Source organism: Miniopterus schreibersii (genome assembly GCF_964146895.1).
Source record: "Miniopterus schreibersii genome assembly, chromosome: 1".
Classification (NCBI taxonomy): domain Eukaryota; kingdom Metazoa; phylum Chordata; class Mammalia; order Chiroptera; family Miniopteridae; genus Miniopterus; species Miniopterus schreibersii.
Window position 1 is genome coordinate 3,314,185 of NC_138101.1, and position 21,751 is coordinate 3,335,935.

At 56.3% G+C, this 21,751-nt stretch overlaps 3 protein-coding genes across 6 annotated transcripts in view; 1 reads left to right on the forward strand and 2 right to left on the reverse strand.

The window, feature by feature from the left end:
- Window positions 1-9,857, reverse strand: part of EVC (EvC ciliary complex subunit 1) — a gene marked incomplete at its 5' end in the record, with an annotated part of 39,804 nt that extends 29,947 nt beyond the window's left edge. Inside the window, 4 exons of one of the 2 annotated variants that reach the window (XM_081155367.1) lie at window positions 609-841; window positions 2,737-2,820; window positions 6,978-7,103; window positions 9,684-9,857. In XM_081155367.1, the coding sequence (XP_081011493.1) occupies window positions 609-841; window positions 2,737-2,820; window positions 6,978-7,103; window positions 9,684-9,857 (617 nt within the window). Of the gene's footprint in view, window positions 1-608; window positions 842-2,736; window positions 2,821-3,266; window positions 3,367-6,977; window positions 7,104-9,683 lie in introns of those variants that run through there. The other variant, XM_081155368.1, reaches the window with a different exon arrangement.
- The window catches only part of STK32B (serine/threonine kinase 32B), a 616,411-nt gene that overhangs the window by 379,389 nt on the left and 215,271 nt on the right, over window positions 1-21,751 (reverse strand). The gene's annotated exons all lie outside the window — the stretch shown is intronic.
- The window catches only part of EVC2 (EvC ciliary complex subunit 2), a 41,757-nt gene continuing 32,764 nt past the window's right edge, over window positions 12,759-21,751 (forward strand). For 2 of the 3 annotated variants that reach the window (XM_081131475.1, XM_081131476.1), the window contains exons 1-5: window positions 12,759-12,980; window positions 14,789-14,857; window positions 16,719-16,905; window positions 19,935-20,050; window positions 20,701-20,754. In XM_081131475.1, coding sequence (XP_080987601.1) covers window positions 12,786-12,980; window positions 14,789-14,857; window positions 16,719-16,905; window positions 19,935-20,050; window positions 20,701-20,754 — 621 coding nt within the window. In that variant the 5' untranslated portion in view covers window positions 12,759-12,785. The remainder of the gene's footprint in view (window positions 12,981-14,788; window positions 14,858-16,718; window positions 16,906-19,934; window positions 20,051-20,700; window positions 20,755-21,751) is intronic. The other variant, XM_081131477.1, reaches the window with a different exon arrangement.

Genomic DNA, 21,751 nt, shown 5'->3' on the forward strand with positions numbered 1-21,751 from the left:
CCTGCTCTGGGCTGGGTAGTTATATGATTCTGAGCGTGGGCATCGGAGATAAAGTGGTGGGGTCAAACGTAGCCCCATCACTATCCACTGTGTGACCTTGGGCAAGTCACTCAGCCTCTCTGAGACTCACTTCATAAAATGTGGACAACAGTAGCCCCTACCTGATAAGGTCCTTAGGAGGAATTAATTCATTGACTAAATTATTCATCACTGAACCTGTCCCAGGATCCACTGGCGGACGGGACAGGGCAAGGAACAAAACAGGCCTGATCCTTGTGTGCATGTAGTAAGTAATCCCTGCAAAGTGCGCAGCAGTCCGCCCAGCACACAGGAGGTGCCTAATCCGTGCTCGCTGCTGCTGTGCCAGCCCAAGGCACGCCGGTGAATCATTGAGGCCCCCTGATGTCTCTACAGGGGCTTGAGCCGGACTCCATAACCCCCATGCTGCTCGACACCACAGGACAAGTGACAGAGGGATATAGGGTCCCACTCTGACACTGGGCAGCTGTGTGTCCATGGCTGAGTAGCTTAACCTCTCTGGGCCTCTGTTCCCTCCCCTGACAGTGATGTGCTCCCTGGGTCTGTGCCCTCCACCCACACCCCCTCACCTCTCACAGGTCAGCGCCTCGGGGAAGCTGTGGATCCGGAGGAAGGTGCGGCCGAGGAACCTGTCGTCGCTGGCGGCGGAGTGGATGCTGGAGGAGGAGCTGCACTCCTCCTTCTCTGCCTGGCTCAGGCTCCCCAGGCTGCTGGAAGGCGACGCCTCCACCGGCTGGTGGGGCAAAACCACCTGCTTTAAATTCTCGTGCAGAGACGGGTTGGAAGAACCATCGGCCAGAGGCTGGGGGGCAGAAGAGAAATCAGACTCTTAGTGCACGTGACCCTCAGGAGTCTGATTCAGTCATTCCGCCTGCTACACATGATGGTGGCTCCCAGGATGGCCAGGCGGGGCCGCATGGGGAGGGCTGTGACAGACCCACATCACAGCTCTCTTGTCCCCAAGAGACCAATGCTCTGCACCCGGCTCCCACCCCTTAGCTATGAGCCTGCCTGTTTCCCGATGGCCCCCCGTCCCCGGTGCTCGGCTGCCCACCTTCCCTGGCCCACCCCTCTTGCTGCTGTCACAGACCCCCGCGCCTGCTCTGTCCACTAACCTGCTGACCACCTAGCTCTTCTTTACCTACACTGATGTGGGCATCACCTCCTGCCCCCCGGCCTTCCAGGTGGCACCTCACTGCTCTCAGGTTGGCTCAAAGAAATGCAGCTCCTGCCATGACCACAAGAGGTCGCAGCCTGGTACAGCCTGAGCGGGAGGGACGCTGTCCCCCAGGCTGGACACCCCCCCTGCTGGGCCGAAGCAGCCCTTCCTCCAGACAGACCCCGGGGCCCAGCCCACGCCAGGTCCCACAGGCCCCTGGTCCTTTCTGTGTAGCCAGATACCACACACCGTCCCCACCCAGACTGGGATGGCCTCCAGGGTGAGGACAACGCTCTCCCGACCCAGGGTCACCCCCAGTGGGTGTGGATGATGAACTGCCCCAGCTCTGGGAGTGGGCCCCGCCTCCCCGCCCCACCCCTGCCCCAAAGAGCTGAGGGAACAAAGTGGTTCCAATGCGTGTTCTGGGGAACAGGCCCATGAACTGTGTCCAGTTTCTTTCACTGTGACGGTTCCACAGAAAATCTAATTTGGGAAAGTCTGTGTTAAACAAAATGGAAATTTCTTCGGTGGGGGAATTCTCAGAGCCTTCGATGTGCTCTGGCTGTTCCAAAGCAAAGACTAACTTAGAAAACCAAACAGGTACTGCATGCTTAGATGTGACACACTGTTCTAAGCCCTCACGTCTACTGTCCGATGTAACCCTCAAAACAACTGGGTGAGGCAGGAGGGCCCCTTACTCCCATTTCACAGATAAAGAAACTGAGACCAAAGAAGACGGGAAATGGTCCACAGTACATGGCGGGGGTGGGAGTCAGGGCTGAGTCAGTGACTCCAGAGCCTGTCCTCTCTCCCCTCAACATACTTGACCAGAAACTCTTTTTTTTTTCCCACAGAGCATCTCACAAGCCAAGGGTTCCTGGGGCACCACAGGAGACCCCGCCCTGCAAAACTCCGGCCGCAGGTGTGAACTCCTGCCTTCAGGTATGAGACCTGTAGCCAGGTTGGGGGTGGGTGACTCTGGCCCTGCCGCTTTCTGCGGTGTGACCTGGGGCAGGTCATCAGCCTCTCTGGGCTTCAGTTTCATTGTGTGTCAGGTGGAGAAGACAATATTATTTATCTTATAGGAATATTTAAGGTTGAAAAGCCTGATGCATGATAAACACTGAGCACTCTGCCAGCCCCACAGCAAGTGCTCAGTGCTAGCTGCTGGCCTGAGTCTCGGGGGCTGTGAACGAGATGTTGGTAACTGCGTCAGTATCAGCGTTTATATTTGTGTTAAGTGGGCAGGGTGGAGGCTGTCCTACTGTGCTGTCCCCGGGTGTCCCTCAGATACAACACTATGGTAATTCCTCGCCGTGACATACCAGGGGCACACCCTGGCCCCAACCACACCGTCATCAAATGGGTCAATACCGAAGTGCTGCTCAGTTCCAAAGCCTCACACTTACCCCTATTACGATGTCCTGCCACGAAACCCTCAAGGAGAACTGGAATCGCACACTAATCCCACTGCTCCGCCCCCCGTCTCTAGCACGTTACTGAGCAATCGCGTTTCCAGCGGAGCTGAGGACTCTCACCCGGAACTTCTGGTTGATGGGGTAGACGACTTTCGCCTTCAGCGCGAATGCAGTGACGTTGCCGTTGAAAGACGGCTCACGCTCCTGGGAAGGAAGAGGAACAGTGGCGTGGGGGGCTTGCCGCAGATGAAGGGTCAGCCACCAAGAGTTTACAAAATGCCACATCGTGTTTGTAACCGTGGCCTGGGGAAGGGACCACAACAGGCACGGACAGATCTAAGTAAGCACTCGCTTGGTGGAAGGATGGGTGACGGATGGGTGAATAGGTGGATGGGTGAATGGACCGACAGACAACAGGTGGATGGATGGATGGATGGATGGATGGATGAATGGATCAATGGACAAATGGGTAGATAGAGGAATGTACAGACAGCTGGAAAGATAGATGGGCGGGTGGATGGATGGACGGATGGATGAATGGACAGATGGACGAACAAATGGGTAGATGGATACATGGACAGATGAATGGATGAACATATGTACAGATGGACAGGCAGGTGGATGGATGGATGCGGGAGGGAGGGACATACCGACAGGTAGATGAATGGACAGACAGATGTTAAATAGCACATTCATTTAACTCCAAGTCTTCACCTTTGGAAGAAATCAGGATTCAAACAACATGAGGATAGTTAACAAGAACGTTCCTAACAGCTGTGAGCCGTGTTTTAGTGGGAAAGTCAGAGATCATTTTAGCACTGCCAGTGGTATTAACACTCACACGTGGCAATATTCACGCTAGACGTCGGATTAGACCCTTACACAACAACCAGGGGTCGGGCAGGCTCTTCCCGTCTCTGAGCCTTGGTCGTCCCAGACAGTGCCCAGGTGGCGCGTGTCCCCAGGACCTCGCAGGTAAAGCTCCCAGCAGAGAGGCTGGCACAGGCCAGAAGTGAGACGACGGCAGCTGTAGGTAGTGGCGAGGAGTCGGGGAGCCGGCCTGACTGTAGCCGACGCACTCGTTCCGGGCCTGCTCTTCGCCTCTGCTTCTCTCCCGCGGGGCTCGTCCCGCGGCACTTGGCAAAGCCGGTGCCGCAGGAATGCTTTGGACACAACCAGCAAGTGGACGGCAGTGAGCAGGCGGGTAAGTCGGGAGCCTGGCACCCAGACCTCGAGCAACCTCTCCCCAGCGGGTGAAAAGCGCACCCACTTCTGCTTCCATGCTCCTCAGCTAAGTCTTGAAGAAAGCGCCCGTGACAGCGAGCGAGCGATCGATTTTCCGCTTCCTCGTGACGTGCAGGGTTGAAGCAGCCCCTGACCGAGCTGGCAACCAGGCCCCTCTCAGTCTCCAGAGAGGGTTTCCCGTGACGTCCTGCTGAGCAGGGCAGGGAGGGGCAAGGGCCCCGGTTCCAGTCATTTCTATCCATCCCTTATGACTCACAAAAGTAGATGTAGACGAGAATGGGGAAGACCACTCCATGTGCCACCTCCTAAGCGTCCAAGGTTCTGTGCAGTAAATGGAGGTTACTGTCTCCATTTCTTACACAGGACAGATGAGCACAGAGAGGTTAGGCCATGTGCCCAAGGTCACACAGCGAATAAATACCAGAACTAGGATTTGAGCTCAGATCCCTGGCTGCAGAAGGGCAAACCAAGGCTTAGAGGCTGACACCTTCCATTTCGCCCTCCAGGAGGCAATTCAAACGATCTTTTAAACATGCGATTCCCACCCCCCACACCTTACAACCCTCTCGGCTTCCCTGTGACCCAAAGGGAAGGGCTGCCCCCAGGGCCTAGCCCCCAGCATCCACTCTCAGTCTCTGCTTGAAGCTTTTTTAGGACAAAAGCAAAGAATGGCAGCACAGCTACATGGCTGTCTTCAGAACTGGTTACATAATTTGTGGGGGGTTCAGTATAAAAGGAATATGAGGGTTTTATTTAAAAATGATTAAGAATTTCAAGACGGCAGAGTCCGGGAAGCAGGGGCAGCCCGTGTGACTTCACAGGTGGCATGCCCGTGACGCCGGGCCTGGCTAATGTTTGGGTGGAGACGCGCTTACCCGAGGATACGACGCGAGCGCGGAAAGGGCACAGAGCGTTTTAAACTCCGGACAGACAGTAGGAGGAAGGACGGAATGGAAGGGATGGACCCGAGAGGAAGGCATGGCCCCTGCTTCCCAGGGACCCATCTTCAACAGGGGAGACACGAAACAAAACCTGCACTTCCCGTGAAAACCATAATTAGGAGGACTGAGAGGCTAGGGTCCAACGGAGACCCATGGAAGCAGGACCCGGGGATGGGGGCCCACAGGGCTGTGCAGTAAAACCCAGTCCCAGCTGATGGCGCGACCCCAGCCACCTGGGAAACCCTGGACTGCGGTGGCTCTTCCATCCCGTCCCCCTGGAGCCTGCCATCCCCGCGAGGCCAGGCCCAGGGACGATCATGGCACTTGTCAGAGGATGGAGGACCCTGTCCCTTCTAGGGCAGGCCTGGGGACGAACACGACACTTGTCAGCAGATGCAGGACCCGTGAGCACTCAGCACACGGAATGGGGCAGGTGACAGGCTTCCGCCGCCTGAGCGGGACCCGCCGGATGGGGTTTCCAGGGCTCTCCTTCAGCTCAGAGCTCCTCCCAGTCCGACGGTCTCCCCAGCCGCAGCTGCACAATGATGCAGGAAATTGGATGTATAGCAAATTTCAACGTAAAACTCCTTCCGCCGAAGCAATGCAATTATTCCAAAAATTAGTGAGAGCAAAACCGTAGGAGGCAAGAACCCATTTCACCACCGACTGGGTGGCATTCTTTTCCGGAAAGGTGCACACGTGTCCCTGCAGCAGCCAGTGCTCCCTGTCCTCTGTCATCCCACACACAGGGCCCGGATGCTCCACACACGGGGCCGGGATGCAGACGGAGAACCGAGGCCCAAGCTAGGAGTTGCACGCCTCAGGGCCCAGTGGAATTTTCTGTTTGTTTTTGGTGGTTGTGGGCCATTTACCTGACCAGAGCTCATGCAAGGAGAGACGGGAAGCACTCACGCCTTGGTTCTCTGGGCCTTAGACGGGGAGTCTCCGCTCGGCTCACCCTTCGGCCAGTCCCCCGCACATTCTCTGCTGAGCTCGGCCTGCGGAGTGCAGGGGCATGGGGGCGAGCCGGTCACGGGAACGGCCAGTTCTCTAACTGAACTCTGGCAATTATTAGCTTGATAATGGGCATAGCCTGGGTGCAGCTCAACAGTTCACAGGGAAAACACTACAGGGGGAAAAAAATGAGTTCGCCTCCCGGGGAGGTGGAAGGATGTGGCTCCCTGTAAGTGCAGCTGGATCACTTATTCTGGGGCAGGAATAATCACAGAATCAATGATAACTCATGAGGGACCCCGATCACTAGCATCGTAAAGCTGAGAAACCTGAAGCTCGGAGAGGTTATGTTTCCTGCCCAACATCACACAGCAAACAGGCGGCAGAGCTGGGACTGGGTTCCAGGATCCTGGATGCCACACAGGAAGCGATGCCCCACGGGCAGGCTTCGGCTGGACCGAGTGGGGGGCCGGGACAGGGGTACCGGGAGAATGCGTCTTTTAACACCTTCGTCAGAGGCCCAGGACTCCTACTCCTAGATGTGTACTTAGTATGTGCTTAAAAGAAATAAAACAAAATGAAAACAAATCACAAGCACACTTATGCAAACATTCACAGAAGCCTCGTGCAGAAGAGCCGATCACCGCAAAGGCCACGCCTGGCGTATCCCCGCGATGGACCAACGCCCTCAGAGGACGAAATACTGACACACTGACAAGGGCAAGGACGTGCGTGAAGCTCATAAGGAAGACACCGAGGGAACGCAGGAAACTGGATGTAGACCAAATTGGATGGGGACCTGATGGCTACAGTCCCAGGGACTGTAAGAGTGTAGGAGTCTGGGTGTAAGACTGCAAGGGTCTGGGACAGCAGAACCACCTCGGTGCTGGAAATGACAGCAGCGGCGGCCCGGGAAGGGGCTGGGCCCTGGAAAGCTCTCCCACGCCCCTGAAGGGGCACAGGGGCTTGGGAGAGCTTTCCAAGGTGATGGAATGCTCCTGACCGGGGTGTCGGTTCCAAGGGTGTGTATGAACTTCTCACTCGTCCAACTGTAAACTTGAGACCTGTGCATTTCGTTGTCTGTAAATTGTGCCTCAAAAAAGAAACCTATTGGGACATTAAGATCCGTCAGAGGCTCATCCGGAGGACCTCTGTGCTGCCAGGTGGGACGCGGGACACCCGACGTGCACCTGGGCAGATAAACCCAAACACCCCACTTACGTCCAGAGCCTCAGAGTCCTTCGAAGTCCGCGCTCCTCTCTTCCTCCTCCTGGACGGGGAACCGGCTTCGGAGGGGGTCTCTGCATTAGACTCCAAATTCTTGAGCAGACTCTGAGCGTCATCTACCTAAAATCCAAAGGGGGGATAGGTTGCGATCAGACAGCCCAGTGGCCCTGGGACTGTAGCCATCAGGTCCCCACCCCCTGCAGTCACGTCTGCTCAGCTCTGGGCTTCTGCGGGCCCTGTGTGCACTGCCCCTCCTCTCACTCCCACCTGGGGGCGGCCACACATCCTTCAAGACTGTCCAGGTGTCCCCCCCCCCCCCCAAGAAGCCCCTGGAGGGAGCAGCCTCTCAGCAAGTCCTCGGGCCCTGGAGGCAATCTTGGGTCAAAGGTCATTGTTCTTCCAGGGCAGGGGTCTGGGTGGCCTGGGAGCTCCTTAATGCTTAACAGCTTAACTCAAGAAACGGCACTTAAATATTAATTTTCCTGTTATTTCCAATAAAGTCACTGGGTGACTTTTCAAAAAATATGTTCGATTACCTTAAATTACAGGCTGGCTGTATTGTGAAGGACTGGCGATTGTGCTTTGCAGACTCTGCATTCGCAGATCCGCCTGCTGGCTAAACTTTATTTGTAACTCCCCAAATCAACACCCAGGGTGCTGTTGTGAACGGTCCTGGACGTGTGCCGAACCCGTGAAGTTTGAGTTGCCTGATGTGCAGTTTCCAACTGAGAACGGCCTGCCTCTGGCTCAGCTCAGACTGCAAACACACGTCCTTTTCGTGTTCTATTTAGTGCCTTTTTTTTCCTTTTTTTTTGCATTTTTGTGCTTTTGCAGGTGATTCTGTTGTTTAAAATGACCTCTAAGTGTAGTAGTGTGGTGGGGTCTAGTGTCCTAAGCACAGGAAGGCTGCGACTGCCTCAGGCAGAAAATGCACCTGTGAGATAATCTTCGCTCAGGACAGAGTTACAGGGCTGTTGGCCTCAAGTTCAGTGTTATCAACAATACATATTAAATAATGTGTCTTTAAACAGAAACATTAAACAAGGCTACGTACTGATTGGTTAATGAAAATGTTGTGACTAGAGTTTTGCAGAAATCTCGTCCTGTGTTTCCCCCTGGGACAATGATTCAGTATTTGCTGATTCTGTTTGCAGTGAGCATCATTATTGACTATATTTAAAATCCTATTATGCCAGAGACACTTATCCAGCCCCTTGGACCACTGGCTGATCATGGACATAATTTTTGAACTGAAGAATTATCAGCCGTTTGTGAATGAGCTAGTCAGCAACTGCCATGGAACAGCTAAGCCTCAAGCCTTATTCTAGACAAACAAACAAAGCCCCTGCCTTCCTGGAGCCTACATTCTAGCAACATAAGAGAGATGTCAACAAAGAATTAAATGAACACATAGTATGTCAGAGGTGACAAGTGCTATAGGGAAAAACAATGGATGGGGGACCGGAGGGCAATGGGAGGGGACGTCTTCTTGGACAAGATGACATTTGAGAAGAAACTTGACACAAGTGAGACAGCAAGCCATTCAGACATCTTAGGGCCAGGCTTTCCAGGGAGAGGGCACAGCCAGTGCAAAGGCCCTGAGGCAGGTGCATGCTCAGCATGTCCAGGGAAGCTGTGTGGCTGGAGCACTCTGGGTGGGGTGCAGAGGGGTAGATGATGAAGCCAGAGATTCGGGGGCTGTTTGTTTAGCAGTCATAGCTGCCCAGTACGGGGGTTCTGCAGGGAGGGCCCCAGTTGGACCATCCTACAGTAGAGACTCCAGGAGAAAATTCTCATCCACCCCACAGGGGAGCATCAGTGTTTTGCTCCCCAGTTATAAATGACCAGGAGGCTAAGAGTCAACAGCCACTTGATTGCAGACTCTAATAGGAAAGACAAACACAAAACAAACAAATGGAAACAGCAAGCGGGAAACACACCGCATGGAGAAAAGAAAACTCACAGTTACAATCCTCAGAGAGATAAGAGAAAATACTAGTCACAAAATAAGAACAGAGTGGCTAAACCTAGGACATTCTGAGGACGAGAGAGAACACAGCCTTCAGGAGACAGATTACAGTAAGCTTTTGATTAGAACACAGCCTTGAGTTCTGAGATGGGGAAATAACACTAGCTGGGAACTCCAGCGGCCAGGGCGGGGTCTGTCCTGCTCACTGAGGTGGCCTCTAGGACCCCTGGCCAGGGGCCCGCCTGCAGAAGGGTGCTCTGCAAACTTTCACTGGAGGGGTGAGTGAATGAATGGAGGCAGAATGCATCCCAGTGCAGCAGCTGGGGCTCGGGAAAGGCTGACCCGGTGATGCACAGAGCCAGGGGTGGGGATCCCCAGGCCTCCTGTCCACCACGCGGAGCTGGGCTCCTACCAGCTTCCAGTGCCAGCCCCTGGTGCTACAGATGAGGAGACTGAGGCCGGGAGGGCTTTGGCGCCCGTCTGCATCACACAGTGCACTCGGAAGGAGCAGGCACTTTGGGGGACCCCAGGACAGTGCCCTTCTGTCACTCGGCCGCTTCCCTCTGCAATCACTGTCTCCAGCATCCTTCTGGACCAGAAGGGGAGCCCGGGGCAGGCCCGGCTGCGCGCGCGGAGCCCCCGATCGCGCTCCATGGGTTCGGAGCCCGACCCCGGGGCCCAGCAGGGCCGCGCCCCGTGCGCCCCGCCCGGCTGCCCAGCCCCGGACCCACCTGGTGGCGCGGGCGCGGGCGCGCGGCGCGGCGGCCGAGCCAGAGGCCGAGGCCGAGGCCGAGCGCGGCGCCCAGCAGCACGGCGGGAGCCAGCAGCGCGGGCGCGGGGGGCGCCGCGTCCCCGCCCCGCAGCAGCCGCGCGTCGCGCCCGCAGGCCGCCCCGCCGCGGGCCATCGGGGGCGCTCAGGCCGCGGCCCGGCCGCATCCCGCCGGCCGCCGGCCACCGCTCCGGCCCGCGCGCGGCACGGTCCCCGCCAGGTCGGCGGCGCGGGTCGGGGGCGCGGAGCCCGGGCGGTCGGGGGCGCGCGGCGCCCACTCTCGGTCCTGCGCCGTCTGCTTCCTCCGCCGCCTCCCCGGCTCCCCGCGCGGCCCCGGCGGAGGGAGGAGCCGGGACCTTCCGCCCAAAACTTGGAGCCGCCCCCGCCCCAGCCCCGCCTGTGCACTGAGCATGCCCGGCCGAGGCGCGCGTGTCCAGGGGGAGCCTTTGGGCGGACTCTTGGTTGTCCCTGGGCCGCTGGGCTTCAGCGGAGGAGGGGTCCCCAGCAGCGCGGGAGGGCGTTGCTCGGATAAGTTTATTGAGCGCTTACGAGGTGCCAAGCGTTTAGCCTGGTGACCTCAGTAACTCTGAACGCAGGTCGGACTCCAGCCTTGCCTCTAACGTCTCCCCGTTGGCCACCCTTGGGTGGCCCGGTGGGCACAGTCCACCACTCCCTCTGAACTTGTTGTGAAGCATCCTGTCATATATATATATATATATACACACACACACACACACACACACATATACGTATATGTATACATACATGTATATATATACACACACATATATCTTTATTGATTTCAGAGAGAGGAAAGGAGAGGGAGAAGGAGAGAAACATCAATGAGTCATTGATCTGCTGCCTCTTGCACACCCACTACTGGGGATGGAGCCCACAACCCCTGCATGTCCCCACCGGGAATCCAGCCGTGACCTCCTGGATCCCAGCTAGATGCTCAACGGCTGAGCCAGACCCCACCCGGCAAGAATCCTGTCTTAATGCCTATTCTTCTGTGGATGGTCAGTGCTTTCCTCTGGGACAGTGTGTAGAAAGATCGTTACATCCAGTCCCCAGTCAAAAGGAGACACCAACTGGTCGTTCATTCCCTCAGCATTTACAGAAAACCTGCTGATCCAACAGGCACCCGGTCAGCAAAGAACCAGGCAAGGCCAGGCATGGAGGCCCTCAGGGCTGTGTGGGGAGAGAAGCGACCAGAGGCATTTGGTGTCTGTTCTTTCTTTAAGCAAACGTTTACCGAGCAGATGCCAGCTCGTCCCGGCGCTGGGGGTACAGCCGTGAGCACGTGTACACACTTGGACACACACACTCTCACAGTTTGGAGCTTAATTCCCTAGGAGGGCCAGGGCCGGGGGACCACAGGGATCTACCTGCTTCAACAGACAAGGGCTTTTGTGTTCTTAACCTGGACGTGCAGCTCAAGGGTGTAGTTTTTTCACCATTTCCTCATCAAGCCTTCCAGGTGGGCAGGATGGGAACTATTACACAGATTTAGTTTTTATAGGTGAAGAAACTGACAGCTAAAGAGGAGAGGCTTTGCTCAAGGTGCTGTCACGGGGAAGTGGGACAGATACACGTGTCTGTCTGGCGTTGGGGCTCACACTATGCTAAGCCTTGCTGCTTAAATGTTTCCTTGGATGTGTTAACATAAGAAACCTTAAAGCCTGTGAAGAATTGTTGTGAGTTTTTGAGCCAAGCTGTCTTGAAGCAAAGTCTCAGCAGACTGAGATAATGCCCCGGGGAACGGTAGTTTTGCACCGTGTTTTATGCGTTGCAATCAAAAGGGAGGGTAAGTGGGTTACAAGAAATCCATGGGTGAAAGATTAGGGAGGTGGGAGAAAGCGGGGGGGGGGGGGGCTGACCTCTGGGGTTGGATAGAAAGTAAACCGATAGCCACACTTATTTTACGTAGGTGGGTGCAGCGTCGTTAACAGTCAACAATGAACATGATGCCAACAACAACTAGGGGATTTGAGGTCTCCGCCCCCTGCTTTGAGGGGTCGGAAAAAGGGACATTACTTTGTTTTTGCAAAGGCATGTTAATCAGGTATGTTATCTCAGAGGCAAAGGACTAGAGAAGACAGGCTTGTTAAGGTGAAAATTCACCTTTGTTAAGGAAAAATACTGCCTGAGGACATGACTACCCGCCGTGAACTGCTTTTAGATTAAACTGTTTTCATTTCAGACCCTCCTTTGTGGTTACTTTAAGTCTCTGCGTTTGCAAGGCCGCCGTGGTGGCCGGCCCTGAGCTTGTCAGGTCCGCAGAAGCATCTCCAGGGCTCCTGGGCATGATGCATGAAGAGTGCAGGGTGTTTGCTCAGTTGCTGCCTCCTGGCTCCAGACACCAACTCCCCTCTCCCTGGTCCATCAGAGACACCCCACAGTGGCTGGTCTGACTGCCTGCCCCCCCTGTGGTGGTGGTGGTGGTGGGGGGTGCTGGGCAGGTCCAGGGGCTAATCCTCAGCAAGGTCTCAGGCAGCGGGTGCCCAAGTGGGCTGCACTGAACCCCACCAGAAATGAGGGTCCCCTTTCCCTCCCTCTGCCCGGGGCTGCCAGTCTCCCTCCAGCCCCGCTCCGCTCCGTGCTGGCCCGTCCCCTCCGGGCTCTCCAGGACGCACGGCCTTGCCTCTCCAAATGCTTCTACTAGGGACCCGGCGGGCCTGGGGCCGGTCGTGTGTCGGGAAAGGGTTTCCGGAGAAGGGGGGGTCTCCGCGAAGACGCAGAGAAAACGTAGGCATCAGTGGCGGGCCCCTGGAGCCCCTGGAATCTCTGGGAGCAGGGCAGTCACCGCGCCGGCTGTGCGTAACGCCGGCCCCGGGGGGGCGCGAGCGCGCCCGAGCCTGGCGGGGGCGCCGCCGGCTCCCGCCCCGTCGGGGCCCCGCCCCGCAGCCTCCCGCCCGCCCAGCCCCCGAGGCCCGTGTTTTCCAGAAAACTTTCCGCGGCGGCGCGCACTGGGCATGCTCGGCGGGGCGGGCCCGGGGCCGGCGCCGGAAGCGGCCGCGACTCCCACGCGCCCCCCCTGCGGAGCCGCGGGCCCGGGCGAGCGATGGGCGCGGGGGCCGCCCCGGGGCGCGCCGCTTGGGTGCTGGCCGGGGGCCTCCTGGCCGCCGCCCTGGCGCTGCCCGCGGGGCCCGGGGGCCGGCTCCCCGCGGGCCCGAGCCCCCTCCGGCGTCCCCTGGGCGCACAGGCGCCCCCGGACCCCCGCGCAGCCCCCGGGGCGGGGCCCGAGCGCGCGGCGCAGGTGAGGCGGGCGGCCGGGCCCGAGGACTTGGGGACCTTATCGGGAAGGGAGGGCGCAGCGGCGGGAGTGGGAGTTTGGTGAGTTCAGGGGCGCAGAGCACCTTAGGGAGCGGGGCGCTTGTTGCCCGCCCGGCTGAGGGCTGTAGCCACTGCCCCCTTCACCCTGCCCGCCCTCTGTGGTCCCAAACTCGGGGAGGCGCGGAGCCCTGGCTGTCGCTCCCCGCGCGGGTCCCCAGCCCTTCTGCCCATCGGCTCAGATGGCTGCCCCCCCCCCCAGCCCCTGGGTTCAGTTCCCACCCCTTCCCCTCTGGCCTTTGGTGACTGTTTTCCCTGGGTCCCCTAATTTGTGCTCTCAACCATTCTTTTCCCAGCTCTCCAGGTGATGTGTCCTAGGTGTATACATCTGACCACTTCCCTCCTTTGCTTGCACCCCCTACACCCCAGGCCAGTGGCAAGCCCAGGCTGCTGCTCCCAGGAATGCCTGGTCAGGGGTCTGGGCCATCACCACCCTGGGTCCTCCAGCCCCCCTGGACCCAGCTCCCTGGTCCAGCATCATCTCTACCTGCAGGCCCCGGGGCACCTGCTACACTGGCAACAGGTTCTTAGGTTTCTTCAGTGAGATCCCCTTCACTTTCTATTATTGTTCTTAGGCTTTTACCAGAGCAGACAAAAATAATGACACTCTTTGTCAATTTACCGAGCTTTTAAAAAGTACCCTGACAGGACATTTCTCAGGGTTCCCTTATCCACTCCTGCCACCCGAGCTGGGAAGTACATGGCGTCCTGTGCTCTGGCCCCAGTTCAGAGCCCGCTCCCGACCTCGCCTGCTCTGCATGTCCCTACTCCTCCCTCTGGAAGCCAGTGCGGGAACATTCTGGTAGAAGTTTGTTGCTAGGCTCCCCAAGAAAGTGCCTTGAAAACCTGAAATAAGTGCTCACTGTTAACTTACTATCTTATCTCCTCCTGCAAAGGGTGAGCTGATAGGCAGTTACCACCATTTCCCAGACAGTCTGAAACTGCTCTGTCCAGTACAGTAGCCACATGCGGCTGTTTAAATTTAAACATTTCAAGTGCTCAAAGGCTCCTGTGCCAGTGGCTGTTGTACTGGACAGCCCACAGTATTGAACAGGCCCATCCCCTCGGAAAGTTCTGTTGGAGGTTGGAAGGAGGGAAGCAGTGAAGGGCGGTGTGGACAAGGGGCTCCCGAGTGGGCCATTCATCCCCAGCATTTACGGAGCGCCCTCGGGGTGCCGGGCTGCGTTCTGGGTGCTGGGGATATAAGAGAACAGGGCAGTCTCTGCTCACAAGAAACCTGCATTCTCGGGGCAGGAGAAAGACACTAAGTAATGGTGTCACTCCATGGTGTGGCAGTTGGTGGTTCAGGCTATAGAGAGGAATTCAGTGGGCAACGGGGACTGAAAGAGATGGCGGTGATCACCCTCCAGATGGGTGGTCAGGGAAGGCGCTTTAGGAGCTGGCAGGTGAGCAGAGCCCTGGATGGAATGAGAGGGCAAGGGCCCCTCGCACAAGGGCTTCCCAGACCGGGATTATAGTGAGGCAGAGGCTGTGGGCGGGGTGTGCTTGCTGTGGTCCAGGACCAGCAGGGGGGCCGGGGTGAGGAGTGGGAGGGTGAGGCCAGAGGGTGGGGGGGCCCGGTCAGGAAAGGCCCCACGGGTGGAGGAGAGCCAGTGGTCAGGACTCTACTGGTACTCTGAGTAAGATAGAAGTCGTGGGAGAAGGAATGTTTATTAGATATCTGTAGCACGAAATGTTTTTTTGTTTTCTAATAATTTCTCTATTTTTTTGTAGCCTGGAGACATTTCAAGAAACATTCAAGGAGCTTCTGAGAGCGGAGTAATTTTTCAGAAGTGTGCAGTGGTAAGTGTCCGTAGGTGGCTTAGGCTCGAGGGGACAATAATTGGGTTTTGCCCACATCCTGTATTAGTGAGGTTATATATTTAAGAACTGGCAGGTCATAGGGCTCTCTACCCGTGTCTGAACATGTGAGTGATGAGCTGACCTATGAGGGATTCATATATTACTTCACCAGGGCTAAGATTTTTGGTAACAAATTATTCTTAGTGGAAATCCACTGTGGTCACTTAGGATAGGTTTTCACACTGATATGGTGCTTGACAGTGTAAAGATTATTTAATGTCCTTTAGGTCTTTAATCCCATGAGGTGGCTTTTCATGTTGTCCTTGGGGTGGGTCCCCAAGCCCATCCTTGGGTTCAGTGATCCACTAGGAGGCCTCCCGGAACTCAGCAAAGCTGTGTGCTCATAGTTACAGTTCATTATAGCAGCAGGACACAGATGAAAGTCAGCAAAGGAAACCACGCGTGGGACAGAGTTCCAGAGGGACAGCTGCCCACTGTCCTCTGCTGGTGGAATTGTGGGGACGGCGTTTAATTTCCCCAACACTGGTGTGTGACGTTGACCAGGGACGCTCCCGAGCCTTGGTGTCCAGGACTTTTATTGCCAGTGGGTCACGTAGGCACGGAGCAGCCGTGTAACTGCCCCCAGTTACTCAGTCTCCAGCCCCTCCAGAGCTCACCATGATGGAGCTTGGCCCATGGCCCCCACCAGGAGTCACACTGTTAGCACCAGCTCCCTGGTGTGGCCCAAGGCCACAGGTACATGAAGACACGCTAACCAGGCAGGGCTGTAGAGGTCAGTCCCCCAGGAGCTGGTCCAGGGCCAGCCCTTCCTTTGGGATGCGCAGGGTTTGGGCAGCTCAGGCCTGCTGAGGGAACCCTTCATGCATAGCTGTCATCCTCTCCCAGGCCTTCGGGTGTCCTGTTCCCCATCCCGGATACAGTGAGTGCTCCAGTTTCTCCTGTGTCTTTCTAGGGATGTTTTCTGCATGTTCATGCACTCATGAGTGTGTGTGTGTGTGTGTGTGTGCGCGCGCGCACGCCTGCATGTGTCTGGGACACATACCATCCTCTGCTCCTTACATAAGTGGGGGGGCACTGCTCCCAGAGTGCTGCCTGCTCTGCTCTCATGTTCCAGAGTCACTTCTCTCGGGACGTGCTGGGTGAAGGATGGGTAGGGATGGTGGCAGATACGTCAGAGAGGGGAGCAGGGCGAGGTTGCAGAGGCCAGGTGGGGAGCCCAGCTGGGCCAGCAGGCGGGTTCTAACAGCCAAGCCAGTCAGACGTGACGGGGCAGAACCCGCAGGGAGGACAGGCCTGCAGCCAGGGGCCAGCTCGGGGGATGCTGGAGACCAGAGGGCAGCCCGGGGCCCTGCCCAGGGCTCTGGGGCCAACTCTTCAAAATAAAGGAGCAAGAAAGGACCATTGTTTACTTTCCCTGGTGGCACCCATTGTTGCACTCTCCCCGGCCTGACTTTGGTTTTGTGCTGGGATGTTTTCTACGTTTTTCTCTGTAGGATGATCTCACTGCATCTCAGGGTCCCAGTTGCTTTGAAACTGTCACCAGGCAATAGCTTGGCTGTGTCAGTGCTCTCCCGGGGCCTTTGAAATCAGCCTGATGAATTCTCAGAACCTTTGTGAGACCATAAAGCCCTCCTTGGTCCTCCTGAATATGTTCTCTGCCATGTGCATGCAAGTATGAGTGTGTGTGCACATGTGTGTGCCCCTACACATACGTATACACACATGCATGTGTACACGGATCTTCTCTGCCCGAAGACCTGACGTGCGCAAGTCGAGCTAGAGCATCACTTTAGGAGGTTGGACTTGTCGTTGAATCTGCTCTCACTTCACCCCATCCTAGGAGTCTGGGCCAAGCGTGTCATCAACGGCTCAGGTGCGCCTGCTGGTAAACAACACCCCGACGCCAGGGGCCGCCAACCTGTCCGATCTGCTTCTGCTTGACAATATTACCGGCCTTGTTGTCAGGGACTCGACTGGAAACAAGACCTCAGCGGGACTCCAGACCTTCAGGAAGACGTTTCTGCCAGGTGAGGGCAGCGTGGACCAGGTCAGGGCCCGAAACGGCAGACACGCTCACGGAGCACGTGGTCGGCCACAGGCGCGTTCCACGCGTTCCCTCAGTTCATCCTCACAGGATTCACAGCGGGGGCGTCAGAGGAGGGGACCAGCTCTCAGTATCTGCACCTGACAGGCTGGATTTGTTACTTAAATTACAGAGAGGCAGGATTTGGGGAAAGAGTTTGTAAAAAATTATACATATTCAGTGTTTATTGTGCAAAATTTCAAACATAAGCAAAGGTAGAGTTTCTAGTGAATCCCAGTACGTCCATCACCCGCGTGACCAGAATGGCCGTCACTCAGTAAAATGAGAGCTTGTTTCGGGGTGTGCTGGACGGGTCAGAGTACACTGAGCAGTGGGGCCCAGCAGGGCACGTTCGTCACTCACGGAGGCAGCACCACGCGGCCTGCTGACCGGCCGGCGGAGTCAGTCACCTTTGTCACACGTGGCATGGGGGTGGCGCCCCAGTCCTACAGGGGCCGAGCCGGCTTGCTTTCTGCTGGAGGCCACTCTCGCGAGTGAGACGTTGACAGGTGACACGCACCCAAGCTGACTGGTCTGCGAGGTGCAGCCCCAGGGAGAAAGCCAGGGAGAGGCAGCCGGGGGGGGGGGGGGGGGGGGCGCCCGCGCCCAGGGATGGAAACACCAGGGTGGTGAGTGTGTTTCCAGGACGGTCTCGGTCAGTTTGTTCTCCAAACCCACTGGGCTTCTCATTGATCTGAAGGGTGGTGGCGGGTCCTCTGGGAAGGGGATTGGCCATCGGTTAGGATGCAGGATGCCCCTGCTCCCCTAGACCACCCGTCCACTGCCCCCTGGGGTGTCCATCTCGGAGGGCTGGTAGACAGATGAGTTTTCTTTTCCTGCCCTGTGAAGGCTTTGGAAATGATCCAGAGTGTTGTATTATTGAAATAAACTCCAAACCCAAGGCTGGAAATCCTCCCTAATTCTAATACCCATCTAATCATACTCAGCCTTGCTGCTCAACGTGGTAAATCACGGGTGTGCAGGGTGATTAAAGGACAGCCCTGAGTGTAGCCACGTAAAATTATCCAACAATAAACTGCCAACGCATCCCTTTAGCAAATTCTCAGGGAGAAATGAAAATCTCAGGCATGAGTCTCCTACAAATTGAAATTCAAATATATTCAAGTCCAAAAGGAATTAAAATCTGAGACCAAGATTCTAGTCCTTGTCAGTTTTTAAAAGTCCAAAGTCCAGAATTCTTAAGTTAGAATTCCTTAAACCAGCGTCCCGATGTTATTCTGCCCAGACTCGCCCAGGCAATGCTGATGTTTAGGAGGAGTGGGGTTCCTTCCGCCTTCGAGGGTGCAGCTCCTTTGTCTCAGAAGCTGAATTAGTTGAGTGTCATGCTTTCACGTGCCTCGCTTTTTACAAAGTCCATGGAGTTCAGGAACACAAAAGGGGATCATATACAGAAAGAGCAGTGTAGCTGCACAATGGAATATTACTTGGCAGTGAAAAGGAGTGAAGTTCTGGTGTGTGCTCCCCAAAAAATATATGCTCAGTGGAAGAACCAGACATAAGAACACATATTATATGATTCTGTTCCTATGAGATGTCCAAAAATGGCAGATTTGTCCCAAAGATAGTAGGTTAGTGATTAGGCCTGGGATGGGGGGGGGGGAGCAGTGAGAGTGACTGTCGTTGGGCACAAGGCTTTTTTTTAGGGTGATGGAATATTCTAAAATTAGATTGTGGTGATGGTTGTACAGCTCTGTAAATATACTGAATTTCCTTGAATTTTACACTGAAAATAGGTGAATTGGATGGCATGTAAATTTTATCTCAAACCTGTTTTAAAAAAAAAAAAAAAAAAATGGAGTATCACCATCTCAGCCCTGAAATCACCCAGTTCAGACAACAGTCCCCTCTCAGTCCCTGGACAGGCCCGGCCGTGTCCCCAGACCCAGCACTCAGCATTTCCCCGACTGTGACTGAGGCCCAGGGCAGCTGCCACACAGGGGCAGGACACAGACCTTCCTTTTGGTGTTAGTTTACGAAGTGCCTTCAGTCTCTGGGAGGTGCCCAGAGCCCACCTGAGACGCCAGCTCAGTGGGAGGGATTCCTTGGTAGTTACAGCGGACTCGGTCCATTTGCAGCCCCAGGTGGCAGGCTCCCGGTCCACACCGTCTCCACCTCCAAAAGCGGCGCTGAGACACTGCGGTGTCCTGCAAAAACTACAGACTCTCAGTGGTGGCCGCTCTGTCCCTCAGTCTTGTTTGGGGTCCTCTCTGCCCACCAGGTCTCCAGAGCCTGGTCGGTCGCCTCGGGGTGTGACTGGGTGCAGAGCCACCTCCTGAGAGCAGGCAGCTTCCCTGCTTTCTTCCCAAGGCGAGCTCTGAGCTGGAACCCGTCTCCCAGGGAAGCTCTCCCTTCGGTGCCAGCAGTTAATTTTGGTAATTAAGCAGTTGAGGGCCAACTAGAGACCCTCGTGAGCCCCAGGTGACCTTCACCACCCCCAGGCCCTGGTGTGGTGCCGTTTGCTGTGCATACAGACCCCGCTGCCTGGAGGGGTCTAAGGAGCAGTTAGGATCGTCTGTCCCCTGGGCCCAAAGTCCTGCAGACTCCTGTCCTTAGTCGTGCAGACCGTATCGCTGGGAATAAACAGATCCTGCCTGGATTCTGAGGAAAACAAGGTTCTAGGTTTTCCTAAGAGAGGGAGCTAAACATATCCTGCGCCCAGAGACAGACCCCCGCAGTCCCAGGCAATGCTGGGTGGGGATGGGGTGCCGGGTGTGACAGCCCAGGAGCAGAAAGGGGCCCCTGGCACCTGCTCACAGCCCAAGGGGAAACCCAGGGTACCCGGAGTGGGCATGCTTTCCCGCTGAGGGTGAGGGAATCTGAAAGGCCCCCCTGCTGCCCACGTGGGCCTCGATGGCCGCCTCCTTTCGATGGCATGGCTGTCTGGAGGGTGGCAGGGGGTGGCTGCGTGGCAGAGGCCCCGTCATGACTCCCATGGGCCTTTTCTCTGAGCAGTCGGAGACTCCTTCTCAGTCAGCTACACGGCCTCCCTGGAGGCCCGAGACCTTGGGCGTGGGGAGATCCTGATGCTGCCGGCCCTGCTCACCTTTCAGAGCTCGTCACAGTCAGTGGTGAGTATCGCTGGTTACTCTGATTCCTGCCTCCTCGCTGCCCAGGGAGGTGGTTTTAGACACACTTAGGGCACAAGATCCCTTCTGTCCGTCCTCCCTCCCTCCCTTCCTTCCTTCCTTCCTCAATGATACCAAATTCCAGATAAGTGCACAGGCCCAGGCATCTCACACACTTTGCCGTGAACCTGGGTCCCTTAGCTCATTATGACCTTGAATAATCACTCAGCCCCTGGGCCCTGACACAGGGTCATTATAATGATAACTAATCCTAGAGGTTGATTTCTCATGCTGTGTGTGTCTTGCACATGATGTTGGAAGACGGAAAGAAACACACACACAGTGTGACCCAGTGATGACCTGGGCGGTCTGGCCCGACCCCAGCGCTGAGCGTGGCACCGAAGGGCACTGCCAGTGCCTTTCTCAGTAAGGAGACCGGGGTTCAGATCCCACATAGCCTCTGGGAGAGGAGGCTCGGCGGTTCCGACCTTTTCCCCCGAAGGGACTGTAAGACCCCTTCAAGCTCTGACCCCCCGACAGTCACGGGCCCCTTACAGCTCCAGGCACAGTGGGTGGGACATACACCAGTGTTGCCCCATGCGTCAGACTCCAGGACCTGTTGACCAAAGTGTTTTGTTACGTTTTTTTTCTAGAACAGAACACAGCTGAAAGCCCCGTTCACCATCACTGCAGAGGACAAGGTAAAGGTGAGAGAAATATCCAACCCGACACCCCTGCTGCCCCGGGTCTTTTCATGTCTGTGACGCAGGGTCTCTTGTTCCCACGGCCCGCGGAGGGCCGTTGCTGCCCCACACGAGGCTGGGGCCGCGCGCAGTCTGGGTCCCCGCGGTGGCCTGAGGCTGTGCGGTTAGTTCCTGCATTTCTGTTCACACCCGCCCTGCAGTGTTTGCCGCTGGGCTGGCTGATAGGCGTGTTTTGTCTCCTGGAACCTTCCCGGAGCTCTGCAGTCTGTGGGCAGGTCTCCCCCCTCCTGCCGGGCACCATTAGCACTTTCGCATTTCTCTTCATCAGTTCAATCCCTCACAGCTCATAGATAGATTGTGTGCACTGTGGGTACTGCCAGGAGAAAAAGTTCTGTGGGTTGGCTGGATGGCAGACTTCCTGGAGGAGGTGAGAATTCAGTTGGACCTTAAAGGAAGGATTTTGTTAGAGAGAGAGGAGGGATGTTCTAAAATATGTGACTGGAAACCTGACTTCTGCCAAGCCAGTTTGTTGGTCGAATGTGAACGGAGGAGCAGGCACAGTGCCTGGCACCATTGAGACACACGTAGGATGAGGCAGGGCCCTTGCCAGTCCGTGTGCATTGTAGCAGGTGGACGTGGCACCTGCAAAGAGGACATCTTTATACCTGGGAAGTGTGACAGGGATGAATAGGAGAGGCTCGGCTGTGAGGATAGAGGCTCCCCTGACATTGTCACCAAGCAGTTAAAAAATAGAGCTAAGACATCAGTAATCCGTCACGCGAGTTGGGATCCAGCCACACTCCTTACTGTCCTGAGGGTGAAACTGACGTCAGCCAAGGAAAACGAGGCCCGAGAAGTGGCTTCCCGGTTCCCCTTCTTACCGCTCTGTGTCCTCGATAGAGTCTCTTTGAAAGGAAAAGAGCCACCCCACGCCGGGCTGGACGCTGAGGGCTGGTGTTCCGACGATGCTGGATGTCACTGCAGCTTCTCGCGTTAATCA